The sequence below is a fragment of the Chanodichthys erythropterus genome, chromosome 9 (genome assembly GCF_024489055.1).
Source record: "Chanodichthys erythropterus isolate Z2021 chromosome 9, ASM2448905v1, whole genome shotgun sequence".
In the NCBI taxonomy this organism is placed as follows: Eukaryota; Metazoa; Chordata; class Actinopteri; order Cypriniformes; family Xenocyprididae; genus Chanodichthys; species Chanodichthys erythropterus.
The window spans coordinates 33197735-33222477 of record NC_090229.1 but is presented as its reverse complement, the minus strand read 5'-3'; the positions used below and the strand labels follow the sequence as shown (position 1 = coordinate 33222477).

At 34.1% G+C, this 24743-nt stretch overlaps 1 protein-coding gene across 1 annotated transcript in view; it reads left to right on the top strand.

Moving 5' to 3' along the window:
* The window catches only part of wrap73 (WD repeat containing, antisense to TP73), a 30204-nt gene extending 6738 nt beyond the window's left edge, over window positions 1–23466 (top strand). The window contains exons 5-13 of the mRNA XM_067394028.1: window positions 6854–6926; window positions 10155–10258; window positions 12512–12598; window positions 12835–12969; window positions 13058–13135; window positions 13427–13529; window positions 17497–17622; window positions 19241–19432; window positions 22915–23466. Of these exons, the coding sequence (XP_067250129.1) occupies window positions 6854–6926; window positions 10155–10258; window positions 12512–12598; window positions 12835–12969; window positions 13058–13135; window positions 13427–13529; window positions 17497–17622; window positions 19241–19432; window positions 22915–23024 (1008 nt within the window). The 3' untranslated portion in view covers window positions 23025–23466. The remainder of the gene's footprint in view (window positions 1–6853; window positions 6927–10154; window positions 10259–12511; window positions 12599–12834; window positions 12970–13057; window positions 13136–13426; window positions 13530–17496; window positions 17623–19240; window positions 19433–22914) is intronic.
* Window positions 23467–24743: the final 1277 nt, after the last annotated feature.

Sequence of the window (24743 nt, the reverse complement as noted above, 5' to 3'; positions counted from 1 at the left end):
GTGAGAAGCACCATTTTGGACCAGTAGCACTAGGTGCAAAATATGATGTTTTTTGTTTTTTTTATTGCTTATATCTACTTGTCTATCTACTTTTACTTCATGAAAAATGGCCATGTTCACTACTGCTCAAAAATGTATGGTTGGTAAGATGAAAAAAGTCTCTCTTGCTCATTAAGTCTGCAATAATTTAATAAAATAAATACAGTCAAACAGTAATATTGTAAAATATTATTACAATTTAAAAAACTGCTTTCTATTTGAATGTTTTAAAGCATAATTAATTCTTGAGAGGACAATTCAGCCTTACTCCAGTCTTCAGAGTCACACAATCTTTCATATATTTAATATAGTAATTTGGTGCTCAAGAAAAATTTCTTATTATCAATGTTTAAAACAGTTAATATTTTTGTGGAAACCGTGATACTTTTTTTTTTCAGGATAATTTGATAAATAGAAATTCCAAAAGAACAGCATTTATTTGAAATAGAAATATTTTGTAACATTATAAACGTCTTTACTGTCACTTTTGATCAATTTAATGCATCCTTACTGAATAAACACATTCATTTCTTGAATAAAAATCTTACTAAGCCCAAACTATTAAACTGTAGTGTATTATGAAATCTCGATGCCACTCTCTTTCTCTCTCTCTCTCTCCTTCTCTCGGTCTGTCTGGATTACACTTGGGCTGAGTTCCACAGTAGTTCTCTGTCGCCTGAACTTGATTCCAAGAATTACTGACAGGTGTTGAGATGATGGACAGCTGTGTGTGTGTTCACCATACACTTGGAATGAAGTGTCTATCTGTCTGTCTGGAATTCTTGCTCTTTGTCTAGTGTGTGGGTGAATGATGGCTGGACACTTGTCTGTTGTCTTCCATCTGACGTCTCTGTTACAGTTTTCCACACTATTCGTTTTAATGACAGCACATGCAGTATTTATGAAAGTAATTTTGCAACGGTCATGTTTAAAGCAGCTTATCAAGGTTGTCTAAGGCAGTGGTACATATTCGTTGCAGTTTGAAAATTGGACAAAGGCTGAAATCACAGACCATTCAAGTCAGCTTGCTTCTCTAGTGTGCCACCTAGAGGAGTGCCAACTGAACATTATATAAAGGTGGCAAGTGCATACTAGATTTCTAATACTGGGTCATTCCGTGTCAAATCAACCAAATTTCGGAAACTCTGGAAAAACTCAGAATTTTTGATTTTGTTGATATTTTTTCTGAAGAAATACAAAGATAAATAGTGATGAAAGCCAAAATATGAAATGTCACAGATGTATATATACTGAGTATTCCATTATTTTGTAGAGGGGGGGGGGGGGGGGTCAAAATGAGCATTTTCACCTAAAATTTGGAGCCAAATTACAGGGGGGTAAAATTACTTTTAAAAAATGGCAGAATCTTTATTTTATTTTTACACTGAGGTCTATTATTCTGTTTACTTCAGAAATGATATGCCAACAGTTAGGGTTAGTTTCAATTATATATGCCAACATTAGTTTCATTATATGCCAACAGTGCAGTTCAAAAATGGCAAAAAGCACTTCTTGTGTTTGCCCCAAGTTTGCATGCATGTAACTCAAAAAGTATTAAAAATATCTTAATATCCTTTTATATATTGGTTTTTAATAAACATGTCTTTTGGTATCTTCATTTTAAAGGCCCCATATGATACAATGCCAGAGATTTTAATTCAGCTCCATGCGTAAATTGGTCAGTTGTACAGCTGATACTTATTTTATTTTTTTTTTTTTTTTTGTTAAAGAGGAATATCTGAACAACAAATAATTTTGAAACTAGAAATTTATCTTGTTTTATTTCTGTTAACACAATTGCATAGAACATATCTGTCTGAGTATCATAAATATTAATTTTCCAAAGTTTGCATGCCTGTATATCTTTAGATTTTATATTCTAGTTCTTAACAAACTTTTCTTTTGAAATCTTTTTCAAGGCCCTATATGGTTCAATCCCATAGATATGGGGATCTCAATGAGGCTCCATGTTCGATTTGTTGTATTTTACCTGTGTTCAATGGTCAAAAACCAAATGTGGTTCACTTTGCAGTTTGCATACAGCTCATACTTATTGCATTTTTAAAGAAGAATGTCTGAAGAAAAAAATATGTTTAAATTAGAAATGTATCTTGTTTCCCTCTATCAAAACAATTGCATACAACATGCCTCTCAACATGCCATATTCTGTAAGCGCAAGGGCAGTTGCAGCTCCAAATTCTTTTATGATGCAAAATCAATGTAAACACAGTCCGTTATGCTTTAAGGACTGGACAAAACATCTGATTTGTTAAAATGTGAACGCAGCCTGAGACTTGCCACTCTCGTCATCAGAAACTATCAAAAAGCAATAATGCAGAGGAAAAGAGAAAAATTCTTTACTTCCCTTGTCTGGAAAAGTACTTAAAGGTATAGTTCACCCAAAAATGAAAATTTGATGTTTATCTGCTTACCCCCAGGGCATCCAAGATGTAGATGACTTTTTCTCTTCAGTCGAACGCAAATTATGATTTTTAACTGCATCCGCTGCCGTCTGTCAGTCAAATAATAGCAGTGATTGGGAACTTGAACAATAAAAGTCAAAAAAAACTTCCATAGACAAATCCAAATTAAACCCTGCGGCTCGTGACGGCACATTGATGTCCTAAGACACGAAACGATCGGTTTGTGCGAGAAACCGAACAGTATTTATATAATTTTTTACCTCTAAAACACCACTATGTCCAACTTCGTTCAGCTTCCGGCTAGTGAGGTCTGATCGCGCTCTGACAACGGAAGTGATGTCTCGCGCTCATTGAAGTATATGGGCGAGTCATCACTTTCGTCTTCAGAACGTGTTTTTTGACCTCACTAACAGGAAGCTGAACGAAGTTGGACATAGTGGTGTATTAGAGGTAAAAATTATATAAATAATGTTCGGTTTCTCGCACAAACCGATCGTTTCGTGTCTTAGGACATTAATGTGTCGTCACGAGCCGCAGGTTTTAATTTTGATTTGTCTAAGCAAGTTTTATTTACTGTTATAGTTGAAGTTCCCATCTACTGCTATTATTTGACTGACAGATGGCAGCGGTTGCAGTTAAAAATCATAATTTGCGTTCGACTGAAGAAAAAAAGTCACCTACATCTTGGATGCACTGGGGATAAGCAGATAAACATCAAATTTTCATTTTTGGGTGAACTATCCCTTTAAGTACTTAAAGGATTAGTTCACTTTCAAATCAAAATTTCCTGATAGTTTACTCACCCCCATATCATCCAAGATGTTCATGTCTTTCTTTCTTCAGTCGAAAAGAAATTAAGGTTTTTGATAACTTTTTTAGGGTTATTCTCCTTATAGTGGACTTCAATGGAGCCCAAATGTTTGAAGGTCAAAATTAGTTTCAGTGCAGCTTCAAAGTGTTCTACATGATCCCAGACGAGGAATAAGGGTCTTATCTAGAGAAATCATCGCTCATTTTCTATTTTTTTCTTTTTTTTAATTTCTTTTTTTAATTTTATACTTTTTAATCATGAATGCTCATTTTGAACTAGCTCTATTCTTCTTTTTTCTCTATTTGAATTCCGGAAGTGTATTACTGCCCTCCACAGGTCAAAGATTGAACCAATTGTTATATACTTGCACTAACATATTGTATATGACAATTTAGTTCAAACTTTGACCTGTGGAGGGCAGTAATACTCTTAGCAGTGTCTACACTGCCGGAATTCAAATAGAGAAGAAGAGAGCTAATTCAAGATGAGCATTTATGGTTAAATCTTATAAAAAAAAATTTTTATTATTATTTATTTATTTGTTTTTTTTAGAAAATGAGCGATGGTTTCTCTAGATAAGACCCTTATTTCTCGTCTGGGATGGCTGTAAACTGTCATTTTGACCTTCAACCGTTCGTGGTCCATTGAAGTCCACTATATTGAGAAAAATCCTGGAATGTTTTCATCAAAAACCTTAATTTCTTTTCGACTGAAGAAAGACATATGAACATCTTGGATGACATGGGGGTGAGTAAATTATCAGGAAATTTTAATTTGAAAGTGAACTAATCCTTTAAACGACTCTTATATACTGAAAGCACTTTTTGTTAATGTGTTATTTGTTCCCATTTACTACTTTATATCTGCTTGTATGTTGTTGTGAAACTATATTTAGTTACAATTGTTTTGATTTATTAATTTGGTTACACTTTATTTTACAGTGCCGTAGTTACATTGTAATTACTCCAATAAGTACTGAGTGTTAGTAGTTAACTACATATACTTACTATAGAGTTACAGTTAGGGTTAGGGTTTGGTTTATGGTTAGTTACTTGTAATTATGCATAATTTACTGTTATTACTATAGTAAGTACATGTAGTAATGTGTAACTACGGCACTGTAAAATAAAGTGTTACCATTAATTTAATCATTTTAGTACTTATAATTATCAAAGTTGTTTAAAAAAAATTCAACACATTTGATATTCAAAGTTGGTAAACTTATTATTTAAAAAGAAAAAAAAAAATGTTTTAGAATCGAATCAGAATCAGATTGTGAGATGAGATGCCCGAAGATTCCCACTCCTAATACACACACCTATTAATTAAATAATATTTTGCACAACTATTGTGTCTTGTTTAATATATAAAAATAATTTAATATTATTTAATATTTTATTTATCATATCTTTGGGTCTCATTCACTAATAATTAAGTAGATTATTTCTTATTTGTACGCACAGGAGAACTTCTCATGAAAAAAATTCCGCCTAATTCACAACATGCGTGTATGCACATGAATTTGTTCTTAATCCCGTTCTAATGTTAGTGAATTTGAAGTATCCTGAATGAGCGCCGCGTGCACAAGGTTAGTCATTTGCATAAAACACGCCCAAACCATCTCCATATAAGGGCTTTCCGCATACCTTTCCTTTACAGCCTTTCGTCACTCACAGACCTCTCATTAGCCAGCTGTGCATACATGTTAATCTGCGTTATTCAGAGAAACCTCGCAGCTGAAGCCATAACGCAGCTTTTCTTACTCTTCCACTGTATATGATGAAATATATTTAAGATGAAATTATATTTATTAATAATATAATATATTATAATATATAGTCATGTTAAAGGGTTAGTTCACCCAAAAATGAAAATTCAGTCATTAATGACTCACCCTCATGTCGTTCCAAACCCGTAAGACCTCTGTTCATCTTCAGAACACAGTTTAAGATATTTTAGATTTAGTCGGAGAGCTTTCTGTCCCTCCATTGAAAGTGTTTGTACGGTATACTGTCCATGTCCAGAAAGGTAATAAAAACATCATCAAAGTAGTCCATGTGACATCAGTGGGTTAGTTAGAAGTTTTTGAAGCATCGAAAATACATTTTGGTCCAAAAATAACAAAAACTATGACTTTATTCAGCATTGTATTCCCTTCCGGGTCTGTTGTCAATCCGGGTTCACGACTCCGCAGTGACGCTGCTGGCGTAAGAAGCTGATGACGTGTTATCCGGTGCGCCTGAGCTTCGTTTACAGTCTGAGGGAGACGCACGCTGTATTCAAGCTATTCTATATTGTTTTTATTTTGGTATTGCTATATTTTTTAAAATGGTGCATAAGTGTACATGTCACGGATGTCCTAATCGCCAAAAACAACGACGTAAAAGTGCATTACCAATGCCGACAGATGAAAGGATTCAATGGAATCAATTCAGTGGAATCAATTTAATGGAAAGGATTCCGGAAGAGAAGACAATGCTGAATAAAGTCGTAGTTTTTGTTATTTTTGGACCAAAATGTATTTTTGATGCTTCAAAAACTTCTAACTGTCCCACTGATGTCACATGGACTACTTTGATGATGTTTTTATTACCTTTCTGGACATGGACAGTATACCGTACATACATTTTCAATGGAGGGACAGAAAGCTCTCGGACTAAATCTAAAATATCTTAAACTGTGTTTCGAAGACGAACGGAGGTCTTACGGGTTTGGAACGACATGAGGGTGAATAATAAATGACATAATTTTCATTTTTGGGTGAACTAACCCTTTAAGATTAAATATAACTTAACACGATTATAAGGTCACACAGACAAAAGTGCGTTTTGCGAATGTGTGGTTTCAGTTGTTCCTATATATTTTCATAAATTTAGAAAAAAACTTTAGTACAAAAGTTTTTGGTGAATCATGATTAAATCATGATTTGTTTGTGAAAACGCTCTTACACAGATTTCATGCACAAACTTGTGCGTACACATGAATGAGGCCCATTATGGACATGGCTTTGTTCCAGTAACAACAAAACGGTGAATATATAGTTTTTTCCTCTCTCTCAGGATAAAGGCACATCATTATGTTTGTTTTTAGTTTGCAAAGAATTTAATTCATCCAAATGAAAATTGTTTGTAACTTTTTGGATTTTGGGCCCTATCATACACCGCCAGGTGCGATGCAAGTGTTTTTTGCGAGTTTCAACCAGACACAGTTATCATTTACATGTCCTCGTGCCACGTTGTTTAAATAGCATATGCATTTGCACCTATCTGCTCGCCTATGGGCGTGCTGGTCTGAAAATGAGGTGTGTACTTCAGGCCCATTGCTGGCATGTTGCTATTTTGAGGCAACTGAAATAGACTGCACCATTGACCAACTGAAACCTGGTCTAAAGTCAGTGGCGCAATATTTTTCCTGCTTGTCCAATAGGCTTTGTCAGTTAACTGATACTAGGGATTTTCTGGCGCTTAAACTTGTTCGTACACCACTGACCATAAGGTTGACAACTTGAAGGTGCAATTGGGTTTGAATCATTACATTTAAATATTTATTTCTCCATCATTTTTTTGCTTTATCTTCACAGTTGAGAATCACCGTCTGGTCCCTATGCACAAAAGCTGTATCCTACATCAAGTATCCTAAAGCCTGCCAGAAAGGTGAGTGCATGTGAGTAAGCGCAGACATCCAGTATCTGAACTAGTTATACTAGTCTGGGATGTAGCTAGTTTTATAAACTATTTATGAGAGGGGAGATGTAAGGACAGGGTCACAGAAACATGAATCATGTGAGAGTATTTACCTGTAATATAAGTCTTGTCCCTGGACGTCTAGCCAGACGTGAGCTCTCTCAGACAGCTGGTAAATGGCACATAGTCCTCATAACCCTCCTGTCAGCATGGAGCGAACTTACACTCCAGAAGACATTAGCTTCATATCATGCATTACTGCCAAAGATTCTCATTTTCTGGCCAGCAGCGTGTGGATCCAGCTATCTGTCACCTCTGTCGCTCGTGGATTGAGCTGTAACCTTCAGATCAGTTGATGGAAAACTTGTGTTGAAAGGTGCTTCTGTGCTAGCATTGTGTTGTCTGTCTAACAGAGTGAATTATGAAAATTTTAGTCATTTATTGTTTGCAGTCATGGGTCAAAATTATGGATCAGAATTCCATTCATAACATAATTGACCTTCGTCCAGTGTTGGGGAAGCTACGTTGACAATGAAGCTCATAATGTAGAGTAGTTCAACAACAGTCAAGTTACTTTTTGAAAAAGGAGTTTGCTACACCACAAGATACTAATAAAACTGAGAACTACACTTAAGCTACTTCTTAACTGAAGCTAGCAATATTTTTTAATATGTATACTAGCGTTCAAGTTGTATTTCATTGTTTTTAAAAGAAGTGACTTATTTGATCAAAATTACAGTAATACAGTAAAATTGTGAAATATTATTACAACTTAAAATGGCTTGTCTAAGTTAATATATATTAAAATGTAATTTATTGTGTAATTTATTATTTTAGCAGCCATTATTTCAGTCTTCAGTGTCACGTGATGCTCAGGAAATCATTCTAATATGCTGATGTAAGAAACATTTTTTCTTATTATCAGTGCTGAAAACAGTTGTGCTGCTTAATATGTAATGTAATTCAGGATTTTTTCAGGATTCTTTGATAGAATAGAATAGAATAGAATAGAATAGAATAGAATAGAATAGAATAGAATAGAATAGAATAGAATAGAATAGAAAAGTTCAAAAGAACAGCATTTATTTAAAGGCACAATATGTAAGATTTTTGGACTAAAAACCACTATCCAAAAACCACTAGAACAGTGTTATATATTTTGTTGACTTGTGTACTTACATTATCCCATGTAAGAGTTTCCAAGAATGTTTAAATACAGAGAAAAAGCAATTTTAATCAGGACACCTTTTAATCAATTTTAATCAGTGCATCGCCTGTCAATGACATCATACCCGCATTACCCTTGTTTTCCGGTTTTATTTTGTAGAAACCATGGGAACACCACTTTAACCATGGGAACACACGCTTTAATTTATTATGTGTTTTATTAGACAGGGGAGCAACTGTTTAGATGGGTAAACTAATCATGTTATATAGCTCAACACAGTTATGCTGCATCCCAATTCGCCTACTTATACTACGTCCTAAAAGTATGTACTGTTTTTGTAAAGAAAAAGTACATACTTTTGAGTGTGTAGTAGAAGAGTATGCAAGTTTTGGGACGTACTGCCTTGTCATAACTGCGTCTTTAACGGACGTTCTGTTGCTTAGTTACTCAACCTGTAACTGTTTAAACTACCCTGTCAATCATCTTGTCACAGTTAAAATCCTCCACATTGAATTAAATTTATTTTCCTACCGTTTCGGAGAGAAATGTAGTCGAACGTTGATCTGCCAGTCATGGGTCTTTCATGCAGAGAATTCTCCTCATCTTTGCATAATGATGCATTTAAAAGTTAATGACCAAACACATCGTTATAAAAGTTCACAATGCTGTTGCAGATGAAATATAATGTGGATAACATTTAATAAACATCTTTTTGTCAGGTTAGACACTGCTTATTAATCATTCAAGCCCCTTTATCTTAACCGTCGTACCTCGCACGTCCGTCATGTTTGTAGTTTTTAAACACTTTTTATTCGTATTTGTAGTTCTAATCGAATCCTCGTCCACAGCGCAATGTGTTATGGGCAATATTAGCCGTTAGAAGTGTGCACGAGTACGAGTACCATGTTTTACCATGACTAATATCGATCTATCTTACTGCAGTGTGCAACAAGTGTATCATAGCAGCCGCCGAGCGAACGCAGAGTAGCACTACAACAACTTTCAACACACAATTGTATTTAATATGATAAAACAGCGCTGCTTTACTCCACATACAGAAGCGACCTTGTCGACCACAACACTTGGCCCTGCTGCTCTGTTTTCAACGTTAATAATCTCATCAATGAACATGATTTCTTCTCAATTCTTTTCCACGGGCTGAAGACGTTAAGACATCACCTCTCGTGATTCCGCAAAATCAAGGCGTCATCAAGCTACGCCTTTGTTTTGAATAAGCGACCTCTAGTGGTGAAAATTTACATAGTGTGCCTTTTCAGTTGCTGCATTCTTTTCTGCTGATTCTTTTCTTTTCTTTTTTTTTTACCCTTATTCTGCTATAACAGTATGAAAAAGACAACATATACTGCACATTTGTGGTCTGCTCTCCCATTTTAATTTACAATATTTACTAAGAATCTCTTGTTTTTCTCCCTAAATCCCCAATGTCTCTTTTTTGCAGGTTTGTTTTTACACGGATGCTTTAAAATATAATCGTCTTCGCTTTTCACTTCTAATCCCTATTAGCAGTGTTTAATGTTTCTAAAGCAGGTAAATCTGTCAAAATGACAGAAATCACTTTGAAAGTATTATCACTCAATGTTCCAGTTAATGAACATTTGTTATATGTTTCAATACAGACAGATATTACTAAAGTGATATTTAACACATCCTTAATATTGCTGCGGAAATAATAGAGTTTCAGGGTTATTCATGGTCTGTTGTAGTAGTTTGGTAACGCTTTTACACTTACTGCATGTCCTTTTAATGTTCAATAGTTGAAGGGTGAGTAGAATAATGTCATCATCTCATTGTACCCAGTTTTTTGAAAATACTTATTGTGTTCATAGAGCGAACCTTTCGCTGATTGTTTACAGTTTTTAATGGAAGTAACTCCTATAATTAGCTCAAAGCGTCAAAGTTGTGGATACTATAACAGTGCCCCGATCGAAAAAAGCAACCACAAATCTCATGAAACACAATCTATAAAATATATGACTGTTTATGCTTAATGCATAAATGTTTTTTTTTAGGTATGGACTTCACTGCAGATGGCCGTTATATGGCTCTGGCGGAGAGACGGGAGTGTAAAGACTACATCAGTGTGTTTGTGTGTGATGACTGGCATCTTCTCAGAGTGAGTGCAGTTATCAAAGGTAGTATGCAGTTGTGTCAGATCTGTGGCCTAATGGTTAGCATTAGGCTTTTCAATCTTTTAGATGCTACGGACCCCCAAATATGATAAATGGCAGCTATATATTTTCATGCATAATGATCCCATTAGTACTGTGAAAAATTACCATTATAAATGTTTAAAATATTTAGTTTCTATTAATTACGTTTTTTTTTTCTACTCTCTGTACTGTACTGACATTTGTACGTTAGAAGCATTGGATTCATTTATTTTTATCAAATTATTTTAATCAAATGTATTTTAGTTACTTAGTTTAATCTTATTTATTTATTTTTACATTTTTACACTGGTTTTCTAATTGTAAATCAAGTTTTATTTATTTATGTAGTTTTATCAATTGTATTTATTTTAGTCATGTTTTTATGTAGTTTTTTTTTTAATTTAAAGCATCTTTTATTCATTTATTTTAATCAGAAGTTATATTTGTTTGATTTTATTTAAATACAATTTTATTTTTATTTTAAGCCAAAGTATTAATTTATTTATTTAAATAAAAAATATTTTAATTAATTTTTATTTTAATCAAATTTATTTAGTGCAGTCTTATTTTTATTGATTCATTTCTACATTTTTACACAGCTTTTCTCTAAACCTTTCCATGGACCCCCTAGCCCTATTCCCTTGTGGCTCCCTGGGGACCCCCGGACCCTAGTTTGAAAACCTCTGAGAACATTTTTATTAAGCAACAGTAGCAGAGGTTAATAAATGCTATAAAACATACAGTATATTGCTAATTGTGAGTTCATGTTAGTTAATGCAGTAACTTATGAGATATTATAGTGAAGTGTTGCCAAACATTCTTATGTTTTAAAAGAACAACCCTTTATTTGGGGAACAATAATATTATTATTATTATTATTATTATTATTATTATTATTATTTTTATCACTTTTTGTAAATAACCATTTTAGAAATTCATAAAAACATCTAAATTTTAAATACCTGTATATATGTAATATAAATGCAGTACAACAAATATTACTTAAACTTTACAATTTTAAAATTAAAATAAATAAATTATTATTAATAATAATATATACAGTGGTGTGTAAAAAGTGCTTGCCCCCTTCCTGATTTTTTTTATTTTTTTTGCATGTTTACACTTTAATGTTTCAGATCATCAAAGATAACATAAGTAAACACAACATGCAGTTTTTAAATGAAGGTTTTTATAATGAAGGGAAAACAAAATCCAAACCCACATGGCCCTGTGTGAAAAAGTGCTTGCCCCCTAAACCTAATAACTGGTTGGGCCACCCATTAGCAGCAACAACTGCAATCAAGCGTTTGCGATAACTTGCCATGAGTCTGTTACAGCGCTGTGGAGGAATTTTGGCCCACTCATCTTTGCAGAATTTTAATTCAACCATATTATAGGGTTTTCGAGCATGAACCAACTTTTTAAGGTCATGGCGCAATAGGATTGAGGTCAGGACTTTGACTAGGCCACTCCAAAGTCTTAATTTTGTTTTTCTTCAGCCATTCAGAGGTGGACTTGCTGGTGTGTTTTGGATCACTGTGGTTCACTGGAGTCCTAAAGTTTTAGAAATCTCTTTATAACCTTTTCCAGACTGATAGATCTCAGTTACATTCTTTTTCATTTGTTCCTGAATTTCTTTGGATCTCAACATGATGTGTAGCTTTTGAGGATCTTTTGGTCTACTTCACTTTGTCAGGCAGGTCCTGATTTCTTGATTGCTAACAAGTGTGGCAGTAATCAGGCCTGGGTGTGGCTAGAGAAACTGAACTCAGGTGTGATAAACCACAGTTAAGTTATGTTTCAAAAGCAGGGGCAAGCACTTTTTCACACAGGGCCATGTGGGTTTGGATTTTGTTTTCCCTTCATAATAAAAACCTTCATTTAAAAACTGCATGTTATGTTTACTTGTGTTATCTTTGATTCATATTTAAATTTGTTTGATGATCTGAAACATTAAAGTGTGACAAACATGCAAAAAAAAAAAAAAAAACTTTTTCACACCACTGTACATTATTCTCAGAATGAGAAATGAGGGTGATTGTACTTTAAGGAAAATCAGTATTTGTTGTGGGGAGGGGGGACTTTGGGGGGCATGTTTCTGAACGGAGACAGTGTTAAATAGCCAGGAAAAATTAAGATATTACTTTTTTTTTGCAAGAAACTTGGCTTGGCTAGCATTTACAAATGGAATTCCATTTTGCCCTTTTTGTCTGTAGCATTTTGAGAGCGAGACTCAAGATCTGGCAGGGCTGGAGTGGTCTCCTAATGGCTGTGTGCTTGCTGTGTGGGACAACTGTCTCGAGGTAAAGAAAATCAATGCTTATGGTCACAAAAGCTTTTTTCACAACCAGATTATGGTCATTGATCTAAGATGTAGCATCAAATACTCTGTGAATGATTGACACTCAGTTTGTCTGATGCAGACAGAGGGTTTTGAATGCCTTTTATCATTGATCAGACTTTTTGTCATTGAAACAAGTTTAGTTTAATAACATTTTGAAGTATTAAATAATCAGATTAACTCTGTTTCTCTCCGCAGTATAAAATTCTACTATATTCACTGGATGGCCGCCCGTTGTCTTCCTACAGTGCGTATGAGTGGTCTCTAGGCATAAAGTCTGTCTGTTGGAGTCCCAGCAGCCAGTTCTTGGCTGTTGGCAGCTTTGATGAGAAGGTTGGGAATCTATTAAAGAAACAGATGGAAAATATCTGTTAAATATGTTATAATCTGTATAAAAGAGTTTTGATGGGCTTTCCATCAGGTTCGGATCCTGAATCATATCACCTGGAAGAAGATCACAGAATTTGAGCATCCAGCCACCATCGTAAACACCAAAGCTGTAGGTGTTTTTCTCCTGAGTGAATGTCTCAAAGTACTTTAAAGTGACTTATTTTCATGTGGTTCCTTGCACAAAACTATTTTATGACCTCAAAACACGTTTACCATAGTGCATGATTTGTAAATTTGATACATTTTAACATTTGCATCACATAAACAGCTCCATGTGACTTTTCTGACATGGTAAACTTGCTTGCTACAACAACCAAAGTAATAAAATGTTGCCAGATTCACGTTCATCATTCTTTTTTTCTGATCGAATACTGTTGTTTTTTTTGTTGGTTTTTTCTAGGTGGTATTTAAGGAAGTGGAGAAAAGACCTGTTGTGGGCAGTGAAGATCTTTCTATTCATCAGCTGACTATGGATAATTCACTATTTAGCACACAGAGCAAGTGTAAGTTTCATTAATCTTGTGTACAGTACTTGTAGGTAAACTATGTTCCTAATGTGAGGAGGGTGTCTGTTGTGTGTGTGTTTGCACTAATATTACCTGCTATGCTGACAGCAATGTCTCGGTGGACGGCAGAGATTTAACTTGGTTGCAGGTCATTAAGAATGAGTAACTATTTTTATTGCTGGACTACTAACAGAGGTCCGAAGATACACTACATACATCTCACCAACATCATAGTAAGATCTCGTGTTACAATCAGTCCTAGCACCCGAACTCCTTACCCTTTTGAAATGATGAGTATGTTGTGCTGTGTAGACATGCTCTAACATTCATGGTGCAAAGCTCTTTCCAGTCCATCTGTCCAACATTTTTTCATTTATCATAAACTTGAGAACATTTACATATGACTGTACATCACGTAATAGGTTAGCTAAGGTTAGCAAATCAACTTAGCTACAGAGACAATTTACATATAGAAGTTTTAAAGGTACAATACCAAAAATAGCCTTTTTTGGGGGGTGAATTTCATGAAAACATGTCCAGGCTATATTTCATCCCAAAATTGCTGGTAGTTAACAGAATATATTTAATATATTTTATAGTAAATGGGTCAATGACGTGACGGGTCATTTTATTTTGTCCAAAGGCCTTAATAATAATAATAATAATAATAATAATAAACAAAGATATGACATCCAAAGTATGTAAGGTATACAACCAGATCCAAAAGGATTTAATTATATTTTGCTACATATAAAGGTATTTTAAAGATTTTGAAGTGTCAAAAGGTCATTCAGTTTAACCGTCCAAAGGCCAATACAGCCATTTAATTTGTGATTAAAATATCTTAAAATGTAATAAATGTATATATTTTTTATTCTGGCATGATTTTATTACATCATATATCAACATAGTACAAAATGGCATTAAAAATATGTTTATAAGTCGTTGCTTTTATGAGAAAGAATGAATCTCATTGAAGTCATTTGGAGTAACCAATATAAAGGGACCATTTGGGATTAAGTCATGCGGTCAGTATCATGTGACAGGATGTGACATCATTCAGACACCTGAAAAGGACCACATAGGCTGCGTTCCACTCCAGTTTTAGACAAGCACTCACACTGCCCCCTCGGGGGAATCCCTGCCGCCATTTTGAAGTGCGTTCCACTTCATGAAGTGGACAAGGGAAGTTTATATGGACAGACCCTTGGTCCCTGGATTTTGACAGAGGGAGTGAGTCTACTTCATATGTACACATCAGGCATCTCCATAACCCACAATGCAACATGATTGTAATGTCACTGCATATCACGTTTAATTTACCTCACCACAAACAACTGATATGATATAGTAATTATTTTTTTAATATTTAAAATACACATATATACATATAGAATGCTGTATTAAATAATTTTGTAAGGGGAACAAATTAAATAATAAATCAACGCCATAGCAGATTTCAAGTGATCAAGGGCTTAGGACGTTCCAGTTCAGCCTATTGCAAAGGTTCCACCAGTAGTGGGCACTCATGACGCACATCCGAGTCAACGAGACTGAGGGAAGGTCATAAAAAATGAACTGGAACACAGCCCTGGTCATGAAGCAAAGTAACTAACTCTCTCTTAACTATTTGAAAAATTCATGTTTTCATTTGCTCATCAGGGCTGGGTTTCTCGATAACGTTGTCTCTTAGCGCGCTACGAAGACTCTAAAGGTAGACCTTAACTGAAGATATACCGTTCCTAGGTGTGTTCCCCGAACTATCCCTTAGGAGGTTGCTTAAGGTATATCTTCTTAAGTGCGACGTTACCAGCTGCTGTCCATGGCGCTGGTGCTGAACTGGTTGATATCGATGGCTCGAGAATCTATAATTCACTCTATACAGGGGCTGCTTCACTGCATTATTTAAGAAATAAGTGTTCTTTATAAAAAAGAAGCACTTCCGAAGTAGAAATTGCATTCATCAGGACTCATGGGCTGTTATAAAAATTAATCCAAATTGCAAACTAAATCTAGATTGTAATTTATCTATATTCTGAGGGCGCGGAGCCCCCATCAGCATGAGTTTAAGGCGACCGTTATTTTATAACAAAGTTTTAATTCCTTGGAGACGTGTCATGCAGCTGACAGACAAGTCGCGTTTATATCGTTTTTTTTTTTCGTTTATCATTTTTTTATTCAAAATATTCACAAATTTGTTAACTATATCATGAATTTAATGATATATTCCGATTGTAAAATATGTGGAAGTGAATGTGTTTTGTCGCGTGATGAGTTTGCACGGTAATTCAGAGCTGTCGGATTTACGAAATCTTGCCCAAAATACATAAAAGTATGTGGCGGTGAACTGGGAGAAGAATAAACTTTATTGTTTCATACACAATGTGTGTCTGATATAAATAAAACACTTCGTCCTATATAATTGAAAGGGTTATTGTTGCAGCTTCCGTAGACATCAGTGTATGGAATTTGATTTTAACAAACTATAAATGTCTTCTTATGCAGTAGCCTACTTAATTAAAATGTGTATTTAAATTTCTGAAACATAAAATAAACCTGATGAGGTTAAAAACACAGAATAGTTGTGACACATGACAAGCGCAGAGCGCGCGTCTGTCTCTGGATCAGCGCTAAAGCACATTTTGAATCTTTGCATTTTATTCTTTGCCATAATATTAATCGAACACTGGGTGTATTGCAGCTTCAATATTTGTATTGATTGTCAACAGTGATAAGGTAAAGCTAAGAGTGCTCCAGACCAACCTTACGAAAGTATGACTTACAGAAGGTATACTTAACTAAGAACGTTTCGGGACACACGTATTAACGTTAAGGTACATCTTAAGGTATAATTCAAGAACGACGTAGAGTTAAGAAGGTTTCGGGAAACCCAGCCCAGGTCATTTGGTACAACCGCTATAAAACATGGAAAATGTTGTAATATTTTAAAAACTTCTACTAAATATAAAATGTTTGATTGTCCGTTTGCTAGCTAGCTAGATATCAGCCTGTTAGCATTGTTCGAAAATATCATCATTCGGTAAAACCAACATTTTGGATAAACCGAATGACAAATTTTGTCCATCTTGATTATAAAAAACCACTTAATCTCATTGCTAACACTTAATAAATCTTCAAAATTAATTATATCTCCATTGTTTTTTACTCTTTTAAAAACCTTATTCGTCAATGACCTAATACAGTGATTATTTTAAAATTAATATTAACATAAAGGTAGTACAGCAAATAATATTAAAACTTTAGAATTAAAAAGAAATTAAATACATTTTTCTATTATTATTAATATATACATTAATACCAGATTTTGGTTATTGACCTAAGACATACTATGTAACATTAATTTTTAGTAGTCTAGATGTGCATTTACAAGATATGTGTGCGCGTGCGTGTTTGTATGTATGTGTATGTATAATATATATATAATATATATATTAGGCATTTGGACTGATGTACTCATTACTTGTTTGTGTATATAACAAAAATGTTTTTGATCATAGAGGTGGTGGAAATTGGTAATAAAAAATCAAGATATGCAGTGTAACACACATTACAAGTAATGTAAGTAACGCAAGTCTGAGTTGCTTTTTCAAACAAGTAATGCAAGTTACTTTGTTTTCCCATTTATTGACTGACACCTCCTGTCCCCATGTTGAGAGAAACAAAGTACGCAATTAGTTACTTATTAACCACAAAATTGTAATGGATTACTTTTAAAAGTTAATTTCCCCAATACTGAAGATTTGACACTTTGGTGCAAGAAACATTGGCTAGCATTTATAAGTAGATTGCAAGGAAAAAATGAATGCTACAAAAAAAGTGTAAAATATGGCTTTAGCATTAATGCCCACAATCTGTAAGCATAAGTGAAAGAGATGGTGAAATTCAAATAAATTATGAAAGTTATTCTTTTACATTTTGATCAGACTTCAATACCTTGTTTCAGATGAGATCACACAACTGCCAACCCAGGTGCCAGTAATCAAGCCCGATCCAGACCGTGCCAACCCTAAAATCGGCGTCTCTGCTATGGCTTTCAGTGCTGATAATCGCTACCTTGCTACAAAGAATGGTGAGGCTGTGTGTGTTGTGTATTCATGAAACAATCATGACTCCTGAATCATTTCAACCTATGAATTTCCATGACTTGGTCTGCTACAGTAGGTGCAGATTTTCAAACATTGATAGATCACAAAGAGCTATTTTGAGTTGATGAAATATTTTAGAGCTGTGCATAACTGCAAACATATTCACTCATGGCAAGACACTACAGTTAAACAACATGTAACTAATGGATATCTCTATACTTTCCCCAGTTGATTAATCACAGTACATTAAGACATTAGAAATCTGAACATTTAATAAAGCCATGCTCAAAATTCCTTGTTTCATTTTGTTGACATTAGAGTTGATGGTTTTTACACAGGGGATTTTGGAAATCTCTTTTAATCACTCTGTAAATCAGAACAAAAAACCTCAACAGCTATAAAAAAATTACCTTTTTTTTTTAGGAATGAAGTGTTCAGCATAGTGTTAATTTTGTTTACGAAATCTATGACAAAATGTTTGTTGACATCCTTTTCCATGACAAAGACAACAGATTGACAAGACGACACTAACATTATTAAACGATAACTGATAACAGCTCTGTGAGACAAAATAAAGTCTTTGTTTGCTGTTGTTTTAATAGAAGTCATTTATTTTGGAATTATTGGAATTACTATTAGGAATTTCGCCATTGTATTTTTTGAAATAAGCTTTTTGATTTACCAGTTTTCATAATGTAGAGAAAATAAATTTATATGATAAATTTAGAACAAAATATCTTGAGTTAATTTTTCAAACATGTAATGCAAGTTACTTTGTTTTCCCATTTATTGACTGACACCTCCTGTCCCCATGTTGAGAGAAATAGCATTACTTTTTATTAAAAGAACTACTATTAGTTACTTTTTAGGGAGTAACACAATATTGTAATGGATTACTTTTCAAAAGTTACTTTCCCCAACACTGAAGATATATTTTGATTCAAGAAACTGGCTAGCAAGTGGATTATAAATAATAAATCAAGAAACTAGATGAAGTAAGATAAACCGTGTATAAGATGTATATGACATTCTCTTGATTTGTGCTTAAAGGTGAAATAGAACTAGACTAAAGTGCCCGGACTTTTATTCTATTAAAACTTGACTAAAGAAACAAGGTTGACCAAATGTGATAAACTACAGTACAAGTACATTTGACACAGGAATAAGACTAAATTTAAAAATTAACACCAGTTCAACATACATGAGGCAAATTTTATATGAACAAACTCTTCTGTAAAAACCTTCAAATAGATGAGCTAGGAATACAATTTGCACTATGTAAGTGCTACTGAAGATTTCCAGGCACTTAAATCACAATTTTAAAATTGTCCATTCCAGCTGTGTAGGTCATCTCAATCTTCATGCCCCTTGTTCCATTTGGCAACAGTAGCCATTACAAGAAGTATTACATTCTGCCAATGCCATCCTGGATCGGATTTTCAGAGCCATTTGGTGCCGTTGCTTCCTAGGAAATTCCCCTAACAGACCTTATTCTCCCTATTCAGATGTCCTAACAACTGTGCTTCCTAGGCTTGTGTTTGTGAAGGTGTTGTTATTGAGATGCTGATGGTTTCCATTGACACTGTGTCCAACTTGTGTCAGATAACATGCCTCAGAGCCTGTGGGTGTGGGACATGCAGAGACTCGGTCTGCTGGCTGTCCTGGAACAGACGGCTCCTGTGCGCTGCTTTGTCTGGGACCCACGCAGACCTCGACTGGCTCTCTGCACCGGAAACACCAAAGTTTATCTGTGGTCGCCAGCTGGCTGTGTGTCTGTGAATGTACCAGTTGAAGGTATGGATCCAGTTTCACCACAGTTCATGCTTCGACATAAATTTCAAACAAGCTTTTTACACTATTGCTTAAACAACACTTACAGTTCTGTGTGTTGTTGGTAAATTTGCCTATTATTTTTTTTGTTTTTTTTACTGGTCATAAAACTGTTTTGCATATATTTTATAAAGAATATATATAATGTTTATATATATATATAAGAGTTTGGTTCCAAAACGCTATAAATCCATTTTGATTAATTTGAGTAAAAATGTTCTTTACCATGAAAGTGGCAAGATGAAAACCACTGTTTTCTGTTTCAAACCTTCACATAGCATCTTTTGGTTATAAAAACATTAAAAAATCCAGATTTTGATTTTCAAAAGTTTATTATAAAAACGTATAATTTTTCCCCCAAAATGCAATAAATCCATGACACGTTTGTTTTCAAAATGAAAATATTGAAAAATACAAAGTAAGTTGATTCATATATGACAGCTTCTGAACTTTGTCAATACTGATATTTTATAAAGGCATTTGACTAAAAATACATTCAGTCGTCGCTCCCAAAATGAATTCAACGAGTCATCTTGTTAATGTTATAAATTACTTGAGTGCCTCATCTTCTTTTCTCCTCAAGTAAATGATTACATTCCGATGACATACGTTTCTTCCCCACCGCAGAAACCACCACAGGTTCATCAATGCCGCCAAAATTAGTAATTTTTCTGTTTTTGTTGATCAAAATATAAAGTAGATAAGGAAAACTAGGATGCCGGGTGTACTCAGAGAGCAGCATTACTGTTTACAGTGCGTGGAATGGTGCGCTATGATTGGTTGACCGGATATATCGCATTCTGCAGAGAAGGGAGACTGGCCTTTGTCACATTTTGGAAAGAAAGGGAGAAAACATGACAGAATAACAAGGCGGATATTGCATTTTGCGCAAAATTAATAAATGACTTTTCAATACCGACCAAATACAATACTGATTTTGGAAACTCAATTAAAAAAAAAAAAAAAGCTCATATATATATATATATATATATATATATATAGATATATAAATATATATATATATATATATATATATATATATTTTTAGGGCTGTCAACTAATTAAAATTGTTCATCTAATTAAATTACATGATGTGGCAATTAATCTAATTAATAGCACATCAAATTTGTCTTAAAAATTACTCCCAAATGATTATTTGAAGTCATTATTATGTAAAGCATCAAATAAACTTTACAAAAAAGTAGCTTCAGAAAGAAATATTTGATTTGATTAAATATAGAATTTATTAGACAAATGTTTAATTCATTCTATTTGTTCAAACAACTGACTCTTTCATAAGTGAAGTATTGTGTATAAAATAACTACATATTAATACAAATAACAGTCACTTTATCTTTGCTGAGCTTTATTTTAGCTGAGCTTTGACCGATAATATTTTTATTTTCATCGGTGTCAATGTAGAAAATAAACATATGGTCAATTGATATTTATGTTTTATGTATCAATTTCGTAGAGAAGTTAATTAACTGAAGGCTACCAGGAAAGCTGGTAACTAAGTTTATGAAATTAAATTAATCATATGCCTAATATATGATGAAAAGGGCTTGAGCCCTTGCCCTTTGATCGAGAAAGCCCCCGCTTTCCCATTTGTCCTCCCCCGGAACGTGATTTCTTCCGAGGGAGACCAACAACCCCCAAATTAGCACCATTATATCACAACATCATATGCAAAATGAGTCAGTCTGTTTCTCGGTGAGATTGCACCAATCACAAAATCCTGATTTTCAGTCAGAAAATCCTGATTTTCTTTCTCATATTTTCATTTAAGTGGCTTAATGTGACCAATATTTCACCTGTATCACCACATGTAGTTCTGGATGAACATAGGGTGGTAAATTTCTACTGATGTAAAAGATGTGCAAATTGCCCATAGGCAGATGTTTTTGGCCCATTAACCATGGTAAAGTCACTATAATGTACAACCTCTCTTTGCTTAATGCTTTATAAAATGACAGCAAAGCTAGTGTGATGAAAATGTTCCATAATTTAATTTATTAATAATCACTGCAAACAAATGTTGTTACCGTATCAATTATTGGCTGATATTAGAATTTTTTTATTATTATTTATTTAATTGGTATCAGTGGTATTTAATTATACATGCTTATAAAAAATTTGTATTCGATTTTTAGATTACCTTTGCTGTCATCTAATTCTCATTTAAAGGGGACCTATAATGCCCCTTTTACAAGATGTATTATAAGTCTCTGATGTCCCCAGAATGTGTCTGTGAAACTCAAAATACCTCACAGATCATTTATTATAGCTTGTCAAATTTGCCACTATTTGGGTGTGAGCAAAAACACACCGTTTTTTTTTTTTTTCCCCTTTAAATGCAAATGAGCTGCTGCTCTCACTTCGGTTGTTCAACAACATCAAAGCTGGAGAATCTCACGCAGCCAAAATGAGGATTGTCAGTAACGGTGTTCAGCCTTAAATTGTTCAAACCGGAGTCGACACTGATGGAGAGACTCAGGAAGAACTTACAACTTTTAGAATGAAACTGGAAGTTTCTGAATGGTTAGTGGATAAATTTATGTAGTTGCTGTGGAGTTGACTTAACTCATCGACTAGCATGTGCCGTCATGTTCATCTTTTGTGTAAATCCAGTGTTGAATTGACCCTCGTTTGTGAAGCAGTCCAGTGTAAAATGACGGCATCATAACAACACTCTACTACAACAACTCTTCCTCTTCTCTAAAGCAGCCCAACATGGCCTCAACCCCTTTGCTGTGTGTTCTCAGGGGCGGGGTTTATGTAAATTTAAGGGTTAGATACCAGGGAAGAAGCTCATTGTAGTCTCTACCAGCCATTTGTTGTAGTCCTTAAAAGGCGTTTTTCTGTAAAAGAAAATATCTCCCTTTGCATTGAACTTTGAGCGCTGTAACTTTGCAGATGTTGTTTATGCTCAAACAGCAACATTACACACTAACTAAAGTTAAAAAAGTGAAATCATAATCAACCACCCCTTTAAGTGAATCTTATACATCACATCTTTAAATAAATATCCATTTTTGTGATGCTTAAATTTACTCATAGGATTGATTTGTTTGTTTTATGTAGATAAAAAAATTTTTTTTTTATTATCTGCCATAACTTATCAATTATGATATTATCAGTCATAACATGATAATAATTACAGCTTTTCATATTGGCCAGAACTGTAATATCAGTGCATCCCTGAGCAATTCATTCATTAGGCTGATCACTGTTGCCATTCATTCTATAAGGAAATTATTTGTTCAATTAATATCAAACATAACTGTTGTGCAGACACAGGTTTGAGTTTATCAGCCTCTTTACAACTTTTGATCATATATAGCTGTTTTAGGAAATATGTTCCCTCCTAAGCAATACAGGAAGCTACTTGCATGAAAAGAAGTTGTGTGAAAACGTCTAACTTCTTCCTCTGTGTTTCCTCACAGGCAGTTTTCAGGTTCAGTCTCTATTTTGGCACTGCAGTGGCAGCTCACTCATCCTCCTCTCAAAAGAGCAGCTCTGTCTGTGTTACATGGAAGCAGATGAGGAGAAATAAACCAAAGCACTCCATCACACTCCCAAGAGTCTCTTTCTACAATACAAAAAAAAAAAAACTGCTCGCATTTGAGTATGAGACTCGTGTAAGAGATCTGATCTCCAAAGAACTCAAGACAAAAACACTGTCTGCAGATATACCTCAGCACTTTTGTGGTTTTCAGGTAGGGTTTTCATCTTGACACATGTTGATTGTCAATACAGCACATGCTATGAGTAAAATATTTATCAGATATGTGTGATTCTACCCCACCAGCCTGGTGCGAATGAACTGCTTTCACTCAATCTGTTTAAGGCCTTAGACAAGCTAAATAGCTGATACACGTGCTCTGTGAAGGACCAAGTATATCATACAATGGAAAATCAAATTTATGTCACTTTAGATCTGCTGTGATTTATAGATGAATGTGAGTTGCTGTGAATGTGAAGCTTTTTGCTTCATGACAATAATGTCTGTAGAATTTCATTGTTTTTCCTGAAAATGTTTCAAAACTAATTTATTTTTATAAAATTTAGATCTGTTTGTAATAAAGTTTTCTACGTTGTTTCCCATGATTGTTTTTCTTTTACAGAGATTACAGGCGAGTCTCACAACACCTGACAAGAACATTTTACAAAAATGTTTATTACTTTAGATATTGTCTGGATGTTTTTCTTAGTGATGATTCTTATTACTATAATAGAGTACTAAAGGATTACTGTAATATATCTAAAAATTTAAATAAGAATTGAATTAAATCATCGATACACTAAATACAATTAGTATGTATAAATACTTTAAAAAAAAAGCTTTTATTTTTATATCCCATTAATGACAATTTGTGTGCAATTGTGCTTAACTGTCATCAAAATCTCTCAATGTAAAAAGACTATAGTCTTGATGTTTCTGTTCTTGCCAGGTTGAGATTTCACCCTTGCATAAATTATTTTGAAACAAATGAAAGAGTCCCAACAAATGAAATGCATTAAAATAACCATAATTTTACTTAAAGCATGATTATATTATATAAATTACAAAAACAAATATCAGGTAGTAGGTAAATCAATTTTTTAACAGAAACCTGGTGGAAGAGTTCAGAGATAGGCTTTATTTGGGTGATAGAAACAGTATTGTAATGTAATACCATGGTTGAATGGATATTCAAACAATTTACCATTTAAAATAAAAAAAAAAAACATGCGTTTAAGCAGAAGAAAAGTGCTTACGTTTCGGTGAATTGAGGCTGTGATCTACAAATATCAAGTTGCAGGCATAATCTTCATGCACAAATTTACATTACATTAAAACAAAATATGTATGTAGAAAACAAACAGATTTCATTTCAACAAGCCATTATTTCTTTATGCATAGCAAAAAAGCAAACAGAAATTGGCCGACAAAAGTGCACAAGCATGAAAAATACTCTGAACCCGTAATCGCTCAACAGCGGGAAACCTTCCTGGTCAGAACGTTCCTCCGTGTCATGCATCCTTAAGCAAACGTTTTATTTAAAGCCAACCTGTTGACCAACATCACCTGAGAAATTAACAGCATATCTATTGGCCTTAGTTAAAAAAAAAGCATAACTTCAATATTTTCTGTAACTTAAGAAGGGTACAGACAACATTAAGGATTGCAAAAATAAGGCATGAATAATCAGTAAAGCACACAAACATGTGTAACAGTAGTACACTACTTTTCATGAGGTTAACAGTAATCACAATAAGAGATTCACTTTGA